An 18,235-nucleotide genomic window follows, 5' to 3' on the forward strand; every position below is an offset into this window, starting at 1 on the left:
ATCTCCACCACTCTGACAAACAGAGTCTAGGAACAGACATTCCTTACTGTCGTGGTTGATAGCCACTAGTGGACTAACCATCCAAATGAATTTAGGCCATTCCTTCTTTTAAAGCTGTTAAGTCCCTAGCCTTCACAAACCTCCTCAGGCAAGGATTCCACATTGGACTGTGCGCTGCGTAAGAAACTTCCTTTTCTATTTGTTTTAAACCTTCTGCTGCCCTATTAATTTCATTTGTGACACCCTGGTTCTTGTATATGGGGAATAAGTAATAACTTCTTTCTCCTTATCTACCTTTCTTCGCAGCACTCAGATTTTTATATACCTCTAATCAAATAATCCCCCTTAGTCTCCTCTTTTCCAGCTGAAGAGTCTAGCCTCTTTAATCTTTTCCTCATATGGGACCCTCTCCAAACCCTAATCATTTTAGTGCCCTTTTTCTTTTTGAAAACCTTTTATTAGGTTGCCCCAGTTTTTATTCTTTTTTGAGAAGAGGTAACCACAATCTCGGTATGCGTATTCATTATGGTGGCGTAAACCATGGATTTATATAAGGGCAAAAATATTATTTAGTCTTATTCTTCTATCCCCTTTTTAATGATTCCTACATCCTGTTTGCTTTTGACCGCCTCTGCACACTGCGTGGAATCTTCAGAGAACTATCACTATGGACTTCTCCAGATCTTTTGTTCCTGACTCGTGTTGTAGCTAAATTAGCTTCCCATCATATTGTATGTATAGTTGGATTATTTTCCAATGTGCATTACTTTACTTATCCAGCATTATATTTTCATTTGCCATTTGTGCCCAAATCACTTAGTTTTGTGAAGACTTTTTGAAGTATCTCACAGTCAGCTTTGTCTTAAACTATCTTGAGCAAGTTAATGTCATCGCAAACGTTGCACTCAACTGTTTACCCCTTTCTCTAGATACATTTATGAATAAGTTGAATAGGATTGGTCCCCAGGACTGACTCTTGGGGAACACCACTAGTTACCCCTCTCCATTCCTGAGAATTTACCATTAATTCGTACCCTTTATTCCCTGTTTTAACCAGTTCTCCATCATGAAAAGGACTTTCCCTTTTATCACCCCATGCACAACTTAATTAACATAAGGCCCTTTGGTGAGGGCCTTGTCAAAGGCTTCTGGGAAATTCTATAGTACAAAAAAAAAACAAAATAAAAAATACAACAACTATGTCCACCGGATCCTCCCTTGTCCACATGTTTTGCTGACCACTTCAAAGAACTCTAACAGATCACTAAGACAACGATTTCCCCTTTACAGAAACCATGTTTGACTTTTGCCAACAATTTTATGTTCTCCTATGGTTCTGACTATTATTCTTTACTATTGTTTGACTAATTTGCCTGGACTCAGGCCGACGTTAGACCTTTACCCCGGTCTGTTAAATTGCGGGGAATCACTCTAGAGCCCTTTTAATATTGTCATACATTAGCTATCATTCCAGTCATTGGGTCCCGAAGCTGATTTAAAGGAAGGTTACAACCTTAGTTAATAGTTCCGCAACTTCAACATCTGAGTTCTTTCAGAAACTCTTGGTGAATGCCATCTGGTCCCGTGACATGTTAATGTTGAGTTATCATTATCCAAAACCACCTCTAGCGATACTTCATCTGTGAACAGTTCCTCAAGATTTGTCACCTACAAAAGCGTCAAGGTTGGGATCTGCCTAACATCCTCAGCCGTGAAGACTGAAGAAAGGATCATTTAAGTTCTCTGCCAATTACTTTAATCGTCTTAAGCGCTCCTTTTCTTATCTCTGTCATTGAGGGGCCCCCACGTGGTTGTTAGCAGGCTTCTACTTCTGAATGTACTTAAAAACATTTGTTATTACCTTGGGCGTTTTTGGCCGCTGTTCTGTTCAAACTCCTCTTTGGTTTTCTATTACACTCTTGTACTTAATTGGCAGTGCTATCTCCTTTCTATTTACTCGGATGGCAGGAGAGAGATCACTTGATCATTACCTGTTAGGTTCACTCCCTCTGGGGCACCCGGCATTGGCCACTGTTGGTAGACAGGATACTGGGCTAGATAGACCTTTGGTCTGACCAGGGCTGCCCAGAGGATTCAGGGGGCCTGGGGCAAAGCAATTTTGGAGGCCCCTTCCATAAAAAAAAAGTTGCAATACTATAAAATACTACATTCTCATGGGGCCCCCTGTGGGGCCCGGGGCAAATTGCTCCACTCGCCCCCCACCCCCGCCCCGGGAGGCCCTGGGTCTGACCCCGTATGGCCGTTCTTATGTTCTTATGATGGAGTATCCCCTCTCTACTGTGCAGAGCACCCAACGGTCTGAGATGATACAGGACCATGCACAATAGAAAGGGGACAGTCGGGATGAGAAGGTAAGGCAGGGTGGATCCAGTTGGAGATCTGGTGCACCGTCCTTGACTGCACCTTCAAAAGGCTGGTTTCAGGCCAGAAGGTGGTTTGGATTGGCCAGATCCCTGGCCTGAAGATGGGTGTTGTCTTTTCCTGCCACTCCTGTTCCTCCTCCGAGAACTGTCCAGGCGATTCTGCTGATAGAACCTCGAAGGAGGTTGCGACCTAAAGTGTGACGGGAGTGTGCACACCCAAAGACCTGAGGATGGCTCGTGAGTCTTTCAGGCTACGCATCTCACCCTCAAATGGGAAGTCCTGAATGGTCTGTTGAACCTCATAAAGGAGACCCGAGACTTGGAGCCAGGAGCCCGTTCCCATGGCCACCCCAGTAGCCATAACCCTAGTGGCGGCATCAGCACCATCCAACGCGGCCTGGAGGGAACCCAGGAGACTAGCTTTCCCTCCTCCACCAAGGCTGAGAACTTGACTCAGGAGTCTGAAGGGAGGAGTTCCTCAAATTTGTTCATCGCTGCACAGCTGTTATAAGAGTACCTGCTGATGATGGCCTGTTGTTCAAGATACAGAGCTTCAGACCCCCTGGAGAGCAGACCTTTTTCCCGAAAAGGTTGAGTTGCTTAGCCTCCTTGTTTTTAGGGGAGAGTGCCTGGAATCCCTGCCACTCATGCTGATTAGCAGCAGCCACGACAAGATAATCAGCAGGTGGGTGGGAGTACAAATGTTCATACCCCTTGGAGGGCACGGAATAATGCCTCTCGTGCTTGGCAGTGGGCGGCAAGGAAGCTGGGGTCTGCCACAGGTCTTGGTGGTATCCACAATAGTTTTAATAAGTGGTAGGGCAATAGGAAAAGGACCCGAGGGAGGGAGGATATCCACCATGGGATCAACCTCCTCGACCACCTCTTTAGCCTTAATGCTCAGACCTTCAGCAGCCTTCGCAGCAGCTGTTGTAGCACCCTGTTTTCCTCAAGCATTGGGGCTATGGTTCTGCCTGCCAATGCCTCGTCCGAAGACGATGAAGAGGACGCCCCTATAAGCAGCAGAAACTCCCTGCCATCAGCTCCCAAGGGGTCCCGCGACTCTCAGGGGAACGTCGGTGCAGTCAACACTGAACTCAGCATTGGTACGGGAACCGGAGACACTGATGGTGCCACTGGTGAAGCCAGTGCTGAACCAGCTGCCTGAGCCAATGAAGGTGGCGGGGCCATTGTCTGTGCTGCTGTTAGTGCTGAGGTCATCACTGATGCCGAAAATGCTGTCATCGCCGGAGCAGCAGTCATCGCCAAGGTCCGAAGAGTTGCCGGTGCCGAGGCTGGTGATGATGCTGCAGCCGAAGGCTCAACATGTGGGCAGGCACTGAGGTGAGCTACACGGTTGATAGCAGGACGAATTTGGCTGAGGCCACCGAAGACGCTGCGGAGCGGTGCCCTTGGATCCCTCCCTGGCTCTGGTGAAAGGCCTAGGAGGTCCAGAATGGCCCAATGGATTCTGCCACTGAAGTGGCCACGGCTGGAGCTCTCCCCTCTGTCGTCTTGACCTCACTCATTGGCTCCTGCTCCTCTGAGAGCAGTAGGAGTCAGACACTGACTCCGAGGTCTCCAAGACTGAAGGCCACAAAGGAGCTGAGCTTCGGTGCATCGAGCGTTGAGGGCTTTGGGTGCGACTAGGCTTTCTGTCCAAGTGGACTGATCTTGAAGGACATGGAGATGGGGAATGCCTGGACATCATTGCCGGCTTCCTTATTGACTGCACCTGGAGGTGGGGTGGGACCGCCAGCACAGTAGGTTCCTCCCTCCTAGGGGGTGAGGACGGTGCCGTAAGGCGCAGCAGATCCCAAGCAGCTTTGAAAGCTTCCACCATTGAAGGAAGTGGCAGCTGCTGGCCCGTAGGGACCAGTGAATATGGGGGGCCTGGATTCAACTGCCTCAGCTGGGCAGGAGACGATGCGGCCCTAACGGGGGATCTCGAGCTGTGGCCCACCTGTGGTCTCACTTCCTTAGATTTAGCAGGGGGTGACCGACTATCTGGCTTCTTTTTCTTCTGAGACACTGGCAAGTGAGGCCGGTGCCTGCTCTCTGCTGGGCCTCGGGAAGTGCCATGCTGGTGCCAAGTGTCCCGGGATGAGTCCTTTCTCGGCATTGAACTCGATGGCATCATAGCACTTCGCATCAACAAGGATGTGGTAGGAGCTGGGTCACCTGAGCCCGGGCCTGAATGGGGGTGTAGAGCTGCTTCCACGAGGTTCACTTTTAGCCACTGCTCCCTTTCTTTAAGAGTTCTAGGGTGGAACTCGCAGCAGATCTTACACGATCCTTTTGGTGACCCCCCCCAGGCACCATAAACATGAGGAGTGTGGATCGCTCTTTGGCACGAGTTTCACGCAGACCGCACAGTTTTCAAACCCCAAGAACCGTGGCATATCACAGCTCCAGGGAGTCAGAAGGGGCATGGGGACCCCACAATAACTCGAATCACTATCTGCTAATTACTAAGATAAGCTAACTATGTACAAACAACAGGAGCTGAACACGCTTGCTAAAGCCAGGGCTACAGGAAGTTCCAGCATGCCATCACTGGTGGTAAGAAGGAACTGAAGGGGTGGCGGGTTGGCAGGGCTCTATACTGAGTGCCAAGAAGGTGAGACTCCAGAGGGTGCCCGGACTGACCTGACCAATGGTACTATGGGAAAAATCTTCCAGCTACCATGCATGTGCGCGCGCACACACCTGATTGGAATCGACATGAACAAGCACTCGAAGAAGAAGGAGCTCTTACAGTCAGAAGAAGAAGGAGCTCTTACAGTCAGATGCATTGTGGATCAAGTTATTTAACCCTGTATACCTGTAGGATGGCTCCTGACCGTGGGTCCACGAGCCGTATTTTCCTGTCCCGGCAGGCAGTGGCTAGCAGGCTGCCGTCTGTGTTGAATGACATGGAGAGGATCACGTCCCTGTGACAGCTGATTGTCTTCACCGGATTTTCAATTACGGGCTCCTTTGTGTCGAGATTCCAGATCATTATCTGAGGCAAAGAAACAAATTTTCAGCACCTTTCCCTCAAACCAGCCTATTTGACAGTCAGCAAGTACAACACTGCACACCAAATGGCTTCTCCCCTGGAGAGATGGGAGTGACGGGCTGGAACAATGTGCCCCAGTGAACTCGCACCCTTCTTCACCCATATAATTAGTAGGATCACAAATCGTTTGTCTATGGCCTGCTTAGTGCCTTACAGCAGTCTGTCAGGGGCATGCGCCCTGCCCCAAAGAGCTGACAGTCTCATTTCCAGGGGACTTTTATTGCATGGGGAAATTGTTGCAGGGGAAAATTTTATTGCATGGGGAAATTGTTGCAGGTGGAATGAACAGCAGCCAGTTACATTAACATTAACTAAACTAAACCTACAACTAGACAATGGGGAAGTGAATGTTATGCGGGTTGTGACTCCTTTAGGGTCTTCTGCTCTGCAATCAGAGGGGCGACTGCAGCTCCTGTCGACATGCCCTCCGTTCGTTTTGATGGAGCTGATGTGAGTGCCTACGGCTGCAATGCCGTATCAGTGCAGGCTGGACAAGCCCACCCAGGACTTGTACTTGAGCGGCTAGCCCGTGCTGAAGTCCATACTGCTGTGGCTTCACACCTACTGGTACTCACGTTCCCTAGACCAACGCTAGCCTGGGTACGCCTAGTGGCAGGTATAATAGGCCATGGGAGGGTAAGCCTCCCCTGCAGCGCAGCTGCCAACCTGCCGCCTTTGAGTGCGTGGATGCCTGGGCTGTGGTGGCCCCCCTTTTCCCCCTGTGCCCCCCACACCCCACCTCTTCCTGTCCCTGCTCCATCCCTCTCCCGAGGCTCCCGCCGCTTGCAGCTTCTCGCTGAGTCCCTCCTCTCCTCCCCCAAGAGGTCCCTGCCACTTGCCGTTTGCTGTCTCTCCCCTCCTCCACCCCACCTAGGGCACCCCACTTGCTGAGTCCCGAATCTCTCCTCTCTTCCACCCTCCCTCCCCCGCCCACTGCTTGCTGAGTCCCTCCTCTCCTCCCCCAAGCGGCTTGCAGTGGAGTCTCGGGGGGCTGCGGGTGGAGGGAGTAGGCGAGCAGTGGGCCATGGCGGAGGGGGTGGAGGGACTAGGCAAGCAGTGGGGCCATGGTGGAGGGGGGTGGAAAGATGGCAGGTGGTGGGGTCTTGAAGGAGAGGGGTGGAGGGACTCAATGGGCAGTGGATGGTGGTGGGGTCTCTGGGGGAAGAGGGAGGACTGAGCGGGCAGTGGGGTCTCGGGGGGTGGATGGAATTGGCGGGCAGTGGAGGCCTCAGCTGATGGGGGATGGAGAAGAGAATGAACTAGGCGGGCGGCAGACGAGGAGGCCATGGGGGGTGGGTGGAGGGACTCGGCAGGTGGTGGGGTGGAGTGAGTGAGGGAGTGGAAGGACTCAGCAAGCAGTGGGGTCTTGGGGGGACGGACTTGATAGGGGGTGGAATCTCGGGGGGGTGGATGGACTTGGCAGGGGCCTCAGGGAACAGGGGTGAAGAAGAGGGTCTAGGCGAGCAGCAGAAGAGGAGAGCCTTGCGGGTGGGTGGAGGGACTCGGCAGGTGGTGGGGTGGAGCAAGTGGGGGAGTGGAGGGACTCAGCAAGCAGTGGGGTCTCAGGGGGACAGACTCGATGGGGGGTGGATGGACTTGGCAGGGGCCTCAGGGAACAGGGGGTGAAGAAGAGGGACTAGGTGAGCAGCAGATGAGGAGGGCCTTCGGGGGGGGGACTGAGTGGGAGAAGGGCTTGGGGTGGAGCGGGGCCTCAGAGGAGGAAGCCGAGTGGGGGAGGGACCTCAAGTGGAGCAAGGGGGGGGCCACAGTCCAGGCACAGGTGAGCTTCCAGAGCTCAGACCAGCCTCCCCAAATGCTGGAGCCACGTGCCTGTCACCCACGGGGATATGTCTACCGGGAGCAGTAGTCAACTCTCTGACTGCAGTGTGGACAGACCCTTAGAGGAAAGGAGAGGGTCACTGAAAGTCAGGAAAGTTCAAAAGGCTCCTTTTTGGAATTTGTACTCATGTCCCTTTGCCCTGGGTAGATAATTAAACCCCATCCAAAGCCTGCAGTCCCACAGGCTAAACAAATCACATCAAAGCCACCTCTACTCAAAGGCACAGAGAGCAGCAGCCAGAACACAAAAAGTGGGTTCACTTTAGGGCTGCCAGAGAAACTTGGACAGGACTGTGTTCTGTCAATATCAAAACACTTTGCAAAACTGGGTTGATTTAGCCAAAAGTTTTGGTTTGGAGAAAAAAAGAGGAAAAAAGTTCAGATGACATTGCAACGTCCCGTTTTGACATCTTCAGAATGAAACATTTCCATTTTCCTTTCTCAACAATACAACGGTAAAAACAATGAGTACTTGTGGCACCTTATAGATTAACACATTTATTTGGGCATAAGCTTTTGTGGGCTAAAACCTACTTCATTTCCCTACTGTATTTCCCACTCCATGCATCCGCTGAAGTGGGTTTTAGCCCATGAAAGCTTATAGCCAAATAAATTTGTTTGTCTTTAAGGTGCCACAAGGACTCCTCATTGTTTTTGCTGATACAGACTAACATGGCTACCACTTTGAAATATAACGGTGTTATAATTATATTGTGCTATATTAGAATATAAATTAAAAAGTTAAAATTGACACAAAATGTTCAGATCAATCTGAAAACATTTTTTTCTGAATTTTCCTATGTGAAAAATTTCAAATCTTCCAGGTTTTGTTCTTAATTGAAATGAAAACAAATTTCTTGCAGGTACGTAATAATATTGCCACTGTAAGATGTGAAATCTGCCATGACTTGGAATTTCCATTCTCTGCCCTACACCAGACCTTCTATGCACTCTGCCTTCCTCCTGGTCTCTCCATCTCTTGAAAAGCTAGTGTTTATATACACTCCTTATTTCCCAGCACGCTTTGCCCCAGCTTACAAGTACAACATGGCTGTCCTGGGGAAAACATTTCCCTGCCTGCCCTGCTCTTCTGATAGAGACTGGCTGGAATGCCCAAGAGCCAGACTACTCCCTCACCTCTAGAGGGCTGGGGTGAGCCCAAGCTTTTGCCCCTGCAACCAGGACCAGCAGCACAGATGTCTGTACAAACCCAGTCTCTACATCCTCTGCCCCAGGTGGGGGTGACCCACACAGTAGGGTAATGCTGGCTCCAGGAAGGCTCTCCTCATACAACTTCAATAAGCTGTTGTTACAGAAAGCAACTACCTGTAGGAGTACAAACAAAACCGATTGCGAAGAAACAAAACAAGTATGGGAAACCTCTCCCTGCTGATGCACCCTCTGGGTCCCTCCACTGGGCCTGAGCCACACATTCTGCCCCACAGTATCTGTAGCAGGTTTGAGAGAAGGGCAAAGCTGACTCACCTTATAATCATAGCCAGTACTGAAGATAATGTTGCTGGCCGTAGGATGCCATTCAATGAGTCCCACCCTTCGAGCATGACCCAAAAGCTCCTTCTTTGCGCTGGTGATGTTCTTTGTTAGTAAATGTTTGGGGATGTCCCAGATTTTCACCTAAACAGCAAATAGCAGCAGAGTCTTTATTCTGCAGTGAGACATCCTATCACTAAGATCCAGGCCAAGTACTGTCAGTGCAGCCAGCTGTGGATTAGTCTCAAAGGATAGAAATGAGGAGCAGCCTATTGACTTGCAGGCACATAATAATATTGCCACTGTAAGATGTGCAGACATTAAAATATGCCTTGAAAATATGTTAACAGCTTCTCTCTCTTTCTGCCCTTTAACTATCTGGGGAGAACATAAACTAAATTATATGACTCTTCCATGACCTTTATGCATATTCCAAACCTTTGCTTCCTCTCGGAGCTAAAGTCAACGAGAGTCCATAGCTTGATTCCAAAGGTGAGACATTTGTCTGGGGAGCATAATTAAACTAAAGCGTAAGACACACAATTCCCAGGAAAGGAAAGCTCTCTGATGCTTGATAAAGAATTTTCCAAGTATTGTTAGTTTCTCAGACCAAAGACTCCTATAATTTACTCATGGTTGAGCCTTCCATCTCTCTTAGTCATAGATTCCAAGGCCAGAAGGGACAATTGTGATCATCTAGTCTGACTACAATACAGGCCAGGGAACTTCCCCAAAATAATTCCTAAAGCAGAAAGAAAATCATCCAATCTTGATTTCAAAAATTGTCATTGACGGAGAATCCACCACTGACAATTGTTCCAGTGGTCAATTATTCTCACTGTTAAAAATGTAGCCTTCTTTCTGGCCTGAATTTGTATAGTTTCAACTTCTAGCCATTGGATTGTGTTAGACCTTTCTCTGCTAGTTTGAAGAACCTGTTATTAAATAGATGTTCTCCATGTAGGTACTTACAGATGGTAAACAAGTCATCTTTTAACCTTTTCTTTGTTAAGCTAAATAGATTGAGCTTCTTGACTCTCTCACTATAAGGCAGTGTTATGGTTCCAGGATATTAGCGAGATAAGGTGAGTCAGGTAATACCTTTTATTGGACTATCTTCTGTTGGTAACAGGAACAAACTTTCAAGCTTAAACAGACCTGAAGAAGGTCTCTCTCTCTCTCACCAACAGAAGATGGTTCAATAAAAAAATATTACCCCACCCACCTTGTTTCTTTCTAATCTTTTAATCATTCTTATCACTCTTCTCTGAACCCTCTTTAATTTATCAACATCCTTTTTGAATCTACTCCTACTCAAGATTGCTCTTTTTCTCCTCCCAAGATTGCATTAGCTCTTTTGGCCACAGCACCACGTGGGAGCTCATGTTTGGCTGATTATCAGCCATGACCCCCAAATCTTTTTCAGAGTCACTGCTTCCCAGGATAGAGTCCCCCATCCTGTAAGTATGGCCTGCATTCTTTGTTCCTAGATGCATACATTTACATTTAGCCTTATTAAAATTCATATTATCTGCTTACGTCCCATTACCAAGTGAGCCAGATTGCTTTGTATCAGTGACCTGTCTTCTTCATTATTCACCACATACCCAATTTCTGTGTCACCTGCAAACTTTATCAGTGATTATTTTATTTTTTCCTCCAGGGCATTGACAAAAATATTAAATAACATAGGGCCAAGAACTGATTCCTGTGGAACCCCACTGGAAACATGCCCACTCAGTAACAATTCTCCAGTTACATTTTGCAATCTACTAGTTAGCCAATTTGTAATTCATTTAATGGGTGGCCTTGTTAGTTGTAAATTGTTCTAGTTTTTTAATCAAAATGCTGTGTGGCAAAAAACATGCAAGTCAAATCCCTTACAGAAGTCTCAGTAGCCTCAGGCCTCCCCAAGCCCTTTAAATCCCAGCCCACAGCTCCGGCGGCCAGGCTGGGCCTGACATTTAAAGGGCTCACCAGCAGGGAGCCTGGAGGAGCCCTTTAAATCCCGCCCGCAGCTTTGGCAGCTGGGCTGGGGCTGGCATTTAAAGGACCTAGAGTTCCACGGTGGCTGAAGCCTCGGGCCCTTTAGTTCGCCCCAGGGGCTACCAGCCACCTCTGCAGCTGGGAACCCCCTGTGTGATTTAAAGGCCCTGGGACTCCCAGCCACAGCTATGATTCTACAAGGTCATGTGATGAGACCACGTGTGTCTCTTTTTATACCTTCTTCCAGATGTTAGAAAGATCCTGCTGGTACGTGGGGGTCAGGAAATCCCCATTGGTCAAGCAGTCTCCATTGTGTATGTTACTTCCCTATGGAGCCTCTGGGATAGTGTATTCTTTTCTTGATGAGCCATCACCACTGTCTGGCCCTCCTTTGTTGCAACTGATTGACTCGCTGTGGGCATTCCCAACCTCGCAGCATATTTCAGTAACACATATAGCAACACTTTATAACAATGATAGTACATACAATCCAACAGAATATTAATAATATTCAACAGATCAAGACTTTTAAAATGATACCTCACAAGGTATATACTATACCAAACATATCATAATTATTCCACCATGGTGAATATTGGGGATCCAGGGTGCTACTTTGAGGTACAAAGTGTCACATCCAGGTCACCCTATTTACCATTTTAAAAAACTGGCTGTGGTGGGGCAGTGCCCCATCCCCTGAGAAAAAAGCTGGAACAGGCCTTTGAGGCTGCGCAGGCCGACAGCCAATCAACAGAGGCCTGTTAGAATCCAATCAGGGCAGGGCAGAGGCAGCCAATCAGGTCCGTGTTGGGCTCTATATAAAGGCTGCCTAGGGAGGAGGACTGGCTCCTGGTCTGAGCAGTGCTGGGGAAGGGCAGAAGGAGCTGGGGAGCTCCAACCAAGGAAAACCCCAGGCTGCAGGCCTTGCTACAAAGGGCTGAGCAGGTGCACATGGCCGAAGCGGAAGCAGCCCAGGGACAAAAGCCTGACAAGGAGAGAGTAGGAGGGCAGGGAGGCTGCCACTCGAGAGTCCCTGGGTCAGGACCCAGAGTAGCGGGTGCGCCTGGGTCTCCCCCTTCCACCTTGTACTACACCTGGCTGAGGAGGAGCATGGCCTGATACAGGCTGTGGCTGGTCCCTGTGACAAAGGAGCTAGACTTTGAGGCTGCAGCCAGCCCCTAGGACAGGTGCAGATGGGGGGACTACTGATAACACCAGAACCCCAGAAGGGGGTGCAACCAGACAGTGGGCACTGCCCGAGGGCAGTGTCCTAAAGAGAACGATGCTGAGCGGGGAGCAACATGGGTCCAGACACCAACAGGGGAGCAGACGACAAATGGGACACCACCGGCAGAGGGTGCCCCACAGAGAACAGAGCTAATTTCCAGGTGTGCCAGTGGGAAGTGCTGCGGTGATGAGTCCCAACTCTGTCACACTGGCAAATATTAACTTTCTTCCAGTCTTCTGGAATTTCCCCAATGATCCAAGAATTATTGATGATCAACCTCAATAGTCCAGCAAGCTCCTCAGCCAGCTCATTTAAAGCAGTGACTCTGAAAAAATATGGGGAAAGGGGTGGATGATCAGCTGAACATGAGATCCCAGTGAAATGCTGTGGCCAAGAGCGCTAATACGATCTTTGGATGCATAATCAGAGATTCCCTTAAGGACCAATCCATTCCAATAGCAAGTAACCACATTCTTAAGTGTCTTTAAGACAAGTATATCCTTACTGCTTGGAGAAACACTGGAAAGGTGATACATGTGTTGGGTGCACAGTGTGGACACAGACTGGCTAACCTAGTGAGGAGGGCTTTAAACCAAGTTCGACGGGGACAGGTGGGCAAAGCCCACAGGTAAGTGGGGAACATGGAGATCTGGGAGATAGGTCGGAAACAAGAGGGAGCGTGGGCTATAATGGCAGAGAGAAAGAAGAGTCAGGGCAAAACTGGGAGGCAAGATCAAACCAGTATCTTAGATGCCTATATATAAATGCGAGAAGTATGGGTAATAAGCAGGAAGAACTGGAAGTGCTAATAAATAAATACAACTATGACATTGTTGGCATCACTGAAACTTGGTGGGATAATACACATGATTGGAATGTTGGTGTGTATGGGTATAGTTTGCTCAGGAAGGAGAGACAGGGGAAAAAGGGAGGAGGTGTTGCCTTTTATATTAAAAATGTACAGACTTGGACTGAGGTGGAGATGGACATAGGAGACAGAAGTGTTGAGAGTCTCTGGATTAGGCTAAAAGTGGTAAAAAGCAAGGGTGATGTCATGCTAGGAGTCTACTACAGGACACCTAACCAGGTGGAAGAGGTGGATGAGACTTTTTTTTAAACAATTAACAAAATCATCCAAAGCCCAAGATCTGGTGGTGATGGGGGACTTCAACTATCCAGATATATGTTGGGAAAACACCGCAGGGCACAGACTATCCAATAAGTTCTTGGACTGCATTGCAGATAACTTTATTTCAGAAGGTTGAAAAAGCTACTAGGGGGAAGCTGTTCTAGATTGGATTTTAACAAACAGAAGGAACTCATTGAGAATTTGAAAGTGAAAGGTAGCTTGGGTAAAAGTGATCATGAAATCAGAGTTTGCAATTCTAAGGAAGGGTAGAAGGGAGTACAGCAAAATAGAGACAATGGATTTCAGGAAGGCAGATTTTGATAAGCTCAGAGAGCTGATAGGTAAGGTCCCATGGGAATCAAGACTGAGGGGAAAAACGACTGAGGACAATTGGCAGTTTTTCAAAGTAACACTATTAAGGGCCCAATAGCAAGCTATTCCGCTGGGTAGGAAAGCTAGAAAATGTGGCAAAAGACCACCTGGACTTAACCATGAGATCTTGCATGATCTAAAAAATAAACAGGAGTCATAAAAAAGTAGAAACTAGGACAAATTCCAAAGGATGAATATAGGCAAACAGTACAGGAATGCAGGGGCAAGATTAGAAAGGCAAAGGCACAAAATGAGCTCAAACTAGCTATGGGAATAAAGGGAAACAAGAAGACTTTTTATCAATACATTAGAAGCAAGAGGAAGACCAAAGACAGGATAGGCCCACTGCTCAGTGAGGAAGGAGAAACAGTAACAGGAAACTTGGAAATGGCAGAGATGCTTAATTATTTCTTTTGTTTTGGTCACTGCTTTCCAGCAGACTATCCCCCATTCTGTAGGGTGCTGCCTGACTCCTTTGTGACTGGAAGTACGGGTTTGCATGTGGCTTTCTTAAAACCTAAGTATTCAGTAAGTATTTTAGAAGAACTAGCCCATTAGAGAGAGAATCATGAATTACTCAAAGACAATGAATGGAGAAAAGCAGCAAGAGCAATCAAATAAATGTTTAGTTCTGGCTTATATCCTTGGTCTTAAGAGAGAGTAATAAGGACCTGAGTCTCCTCCCTCACAACAGCCCCATGCTCGCCCAATCAGCATTGAGACTCTGAGAATCAGAAAGCTGAGAGTTCTCACCAGATGTCCCAGGTCACCACTGGAGGGAGTCACTCTTAGAGCACTATTCCAGCCACATGCCTTTGGGAGGGCCTCCCACAATGAGAGTTGGAGTGCAACCCGCCCCCATCCTCCACTCCACATGCACAGACAGGTCCTGGTGGTGAAAGGAGAGCAGGGGAAAAGGACAAAGACGCAAGAGAAGAAGAGAAAGGAGGGAGAGACTTTGAGGGGTGGGAGGCTAAGGGTTCTCATCAAATAGCCCAAAGAATGGCGCAGGTCACCACCAAGAGGATCACTCTCGGAGCACTATTCCAGTCTCACCTCTCTGTGAGGGCCTCCCATAACCCCCATCCCCCATCCCCCCGCTGCACAGCTAGAGCTCCTTGAGGAGAGCAGAGGAAAAGGACAAAGGAAGGAAAAAGAGAAAGGTAGGAGGGACAGAGGAAAAGGGAAAACAAAAAGGAGAAACCCCAATGTCCCCAGTGATTCTAAGGGACAAAGACCTAGGTGGGAAATAAAAGGCTGCCCCCACAAGCTAGTGTTTTCCTTTCCTAAAAATCAGCCGGCACCTGATGGATCAGACCGAACAGGTTCCAAACCTCTCGGAAGCTCTTACCTTCTATACAGGGACGTCTGTGTTCTAGAAAAATCGATAAAAGAAAAGGAGAAAACTCCAAAGAGGGTCCTCCTGGCGCTCACATACATGAAAGTGAATTCTCTCTAAGTCCTCAAGGAGAGACCTCGAGACGGAGACGTGCTAAAGCAAAGCTACAGGGATCTCCAAGGTTGCCCCTGTCTGCCTGGATGATGTCAAGATCTCTCTGTGAGATCATCACCTCCCCACCACCTCTCTCCAATAGACTGAGGTCCTGCCAAAGGCCCTTGTGATGTCATTGACACACCCACCCCTCCCCTGTGGTGCTGATGTCCTGCCCCTGTCCAGCCACATTGGATGTTTGAGCTGCTTCCCTTGGATCACCTCACTCAATGACTCTTCATTGTGGGGATGATATCGACTACACAGTAGAACACGAGACGCTCTTCCTCATGCTACACTCAGTTGTTCATAAATTAGCAGACTTTATGGATAGAAGAGACAATTAGAGCATGTAATCTGACACCCTGCATATCACATGCTTTCTGTATAGCATAGTAGCTAGTTTTTGACTAAACACGTTCCAGAAAGGCATCTAGTCTTCATTAGAAGACATCAAGAAATGGGGAATTCTCACCATATCCCTTTCTAGTTTGTTCCTTTGGTGATTCATCCTCACTGTTGAATATTTGTGCCCTATTTCTAATATAAATTGGTCTCTTTTGAGTTTCCAGCCACTGGGTCTTGTTCTACTTTTCTCTGCTAAATTAATGAGCCCCTTAATACCCGATATTTTCTCTCCATGAAGTCACTTCCACATTTCAATGACATCACCTCCCAATCTTTTTGGTAATCTAAACAGGCTGAGCTCTTTCAATCGCTCACTAGCAGGCATTTTTCTCCAGCCCTCAAACCCTTTCATTGCTTTTTGCTGCCCCGTCTCCAATATTCCAAAATCTTTCTCAAAGGTGGACGCCAAAACTGGATGCAGTATTCCATGACCAGTCTTACTGATGGTGTGTCACCTCCCTATGCTACTCAATGCTCTTTTCATACATCCAATGATGACCGTAGCCCTGTGTCATAAGTAGATAGGTAAGGTAAGGGTTAATTTTCTTTTACAGTAAAGGGGTTACAAAGGGAACCAAACACCTGACCAGAGGACCAATCAGGAAACCGGATTTTCAAAAGTAAGGGTGGGAACCTCTGGAGGTTTTTGGCTTTGTTCTCTGTCTTTTTGTTTTCCTCGGCTGTGAGTAAACAAGCTTTTGTTCTAACTCCATCTTCTTTCAAATTCAAATCTTCTCTTAAACATCTGTTGAGTCACATAAAGAGAACTGAAAAACGAGTCATGCGGCTGTGAATGTGCCCTTGGATTTGTAGTATTAAAGTGATGTTTACTGTGCTGGACTGGTTTATAATGGAGCTATCTTTAAATCAGACTGTTTTCCATATTTTCTATAAGCAGGAGCCTGTATTGACGTCTTAATGCAGTATTATTGTTTACTGTATTTTCTTTCTTTTTATACTAAGTTTCTTTTTATTCGTGGGAGTTTCCTTTCCTAGTGAGGCAAAAGGGATAGAAATTTTCTGTACCAGGTATTGTCTCCCTCACGGGAAGACAACGAGAGGGGGAGGGAAGATTACCTTCTGTTTTGACTTTCCTATTGTTTCCCAGGGCGAAACAGAGTCTTCCGCGGGGAAAGGAGGGAAAGAAATCAACTCTGTTCTCTTTAGTGTGTTGACGTTTTTTCTCTAGTTCTGGCTACGAGACCAGGGCAGGGTGAATCCTCCTGTGTGTTGCTGGACTACGCCTTTGAATGCCTAGCCTCCGGGGGAGGTAAAATAGCTCTCTGTTTGCATTCAAGGAGTTAAGTATAGCATCGCCAGGCTCGCCCAGGGAAAAGGGAGGAGCTTGGGGGATGAGATAGGGAGACCCACGGAGGTCTGGAGTCTTGGGGGTCCTCCCAGGGAAAGTTGGGGAGGCCAGAGAGGGGGTCCCCCCAAGGAATTTGGGGAACCCCGGCTGATAGAGAATTTTATATCTGGTGGGCGCGAAGTAAAATCCAAGCTGTAGTGAGCTTGGGAGGAGAGGTTCAGGTAAGTACACTCTACGATTGCGGACGCTAAAGTCAGTCTGAGACGAGTTACCACATGGAGGCAGCGGTATTGGAAGTACGAATGCCAGAAGCAGTAGCTACATTATTTTTTTCTTTTACCTGCTAGGGATTAGCAGTGAGAAGGCGGTTGGTTTTAAAGTAGCAGAGAGACAGTTTTTTTGCTGCCTCTTTAGCATTGCCATTTCTGCAGAGCTAGAGAAAATTACGGTCCTTTTGTTATATCAACTTGGGACTTAAAGTTATCCCAAGCCAGCAACACGCACACCAGCTGAATACGGTAGCTTTTTGTTTGGTTAATTGCCTATCAAACAGAGCAAGAGCAAGTTGAGATCATTTGGTTAGGATCCGCTTCAAGGAACCAAGAAAGCCAAGCAGGTCCAAGCAACAAGCACCAAGGGCACTCCAACGACAAGAAAATCAGAAACCATGAGTTCCAAAGAAGAGCAGAAAAAAGGAAGAGCCTCGCAACAGCCATCGACCATGATCCTCATGACGACAAATAAACATAGGAGCAGCTGGAACTAATAGGCCGAACAGACACATGACGCACTCACAGAAGAGAGCAAGAAGCCAAAACGCGCTGATCACGAAGAAAAACAACAAGAAGAAGAGGCAGCCCACAGAAGACAGATAGAACCCACAAGCACCAACAAGAAAGTGACAGTAGAGGGACAAACGGAGATAAAGCAATGGAAACTGGAGATGGGAGCAGGCTAGCAAAATGCTCCAACCACTCTAACTCCTCCGCTACTCCAGTTGTTCGCTCGTCAGACCCCGCAGACGGAAATTTCCCAACTACAAAGCAGTCGAGGACACACACACGACCTTCTATGGTGAACTTTTTTGTAATAGGGCATGCTAGTTGGGTCAAAGATAACTCGTCCTAAATGACCAGTACAATGCTAACGACTGCTGAGGTCACATCTCAGTGGAGTCGACCCCTGGCAGACGTGGCCGGTTGAAATTGCCAAGGGCACCAAAAATGGACGAATACCAACTGTTTCAAGCCATGGCCAGATCCAGAATGGGGATAACCCCGGATCAACGCCGTCAGCGGCGCTCAGTAAACCAAAAGTGGAAACCAGAGGGTCATTTCCCAAACACGCCTATACAGTGGGAAAGCATTGTGACGGGCCAATGGACTAGAGTAGTGATCCGCAGGGAAAGTTGTAAGCAACCTGCGTCGCACCAGTCATGCACATAGATGGCATGCAGTTCTTGGATGTGTTCCTAGGACAGAGTACATTTCCTAGGGCTTTTGTTTCATAACACCGCTCATGCCCTCTAGACGGCTT

General features: G+C 47.9%; 1 protein-coding gene across 1 annotated transcript in view; it reads right to left on the reverse strand.

Moving 5' to 3' along the window:
* The window catches only part of CORO2A (coronin 2A), a 151,093-nt gene that overhangs the window by 32,031 nt on the left and 100,827 nt on the right, over positions 1–18,235 (reverse strand). Inside the window, exons 4-5 of the mRNA XM_032782942.2 lie at positions 8,770–8,919; positions 5,209–5,388 (exon numbers count right to left, since the gene is read on the reverse strand). Coding sequence (XP_032638833.1) covers positions 5,209–5,388; positions 8,770–8,919 — 330 coding nt within the window. The remainder of the gene's footprint in view (positions 1–5,208; positions 5,389–8,769; positions 8,920–18,235) is intronic.

Source organism: Chelonoidis abingdonii, chromosome 6 (genome assembly GCF_003597395.2).
Source record: "Chelonoidis abingdonii isolate Lonesome George chromosome 6, CheloAbing_2.0, whole genome shotgun sequence".
Lineage (NCBI taxonomy): Eukaryota > Metazoa > Chordata > Testudines > Testudinidae > Chelonoidis > Chelonoidis abingdonii.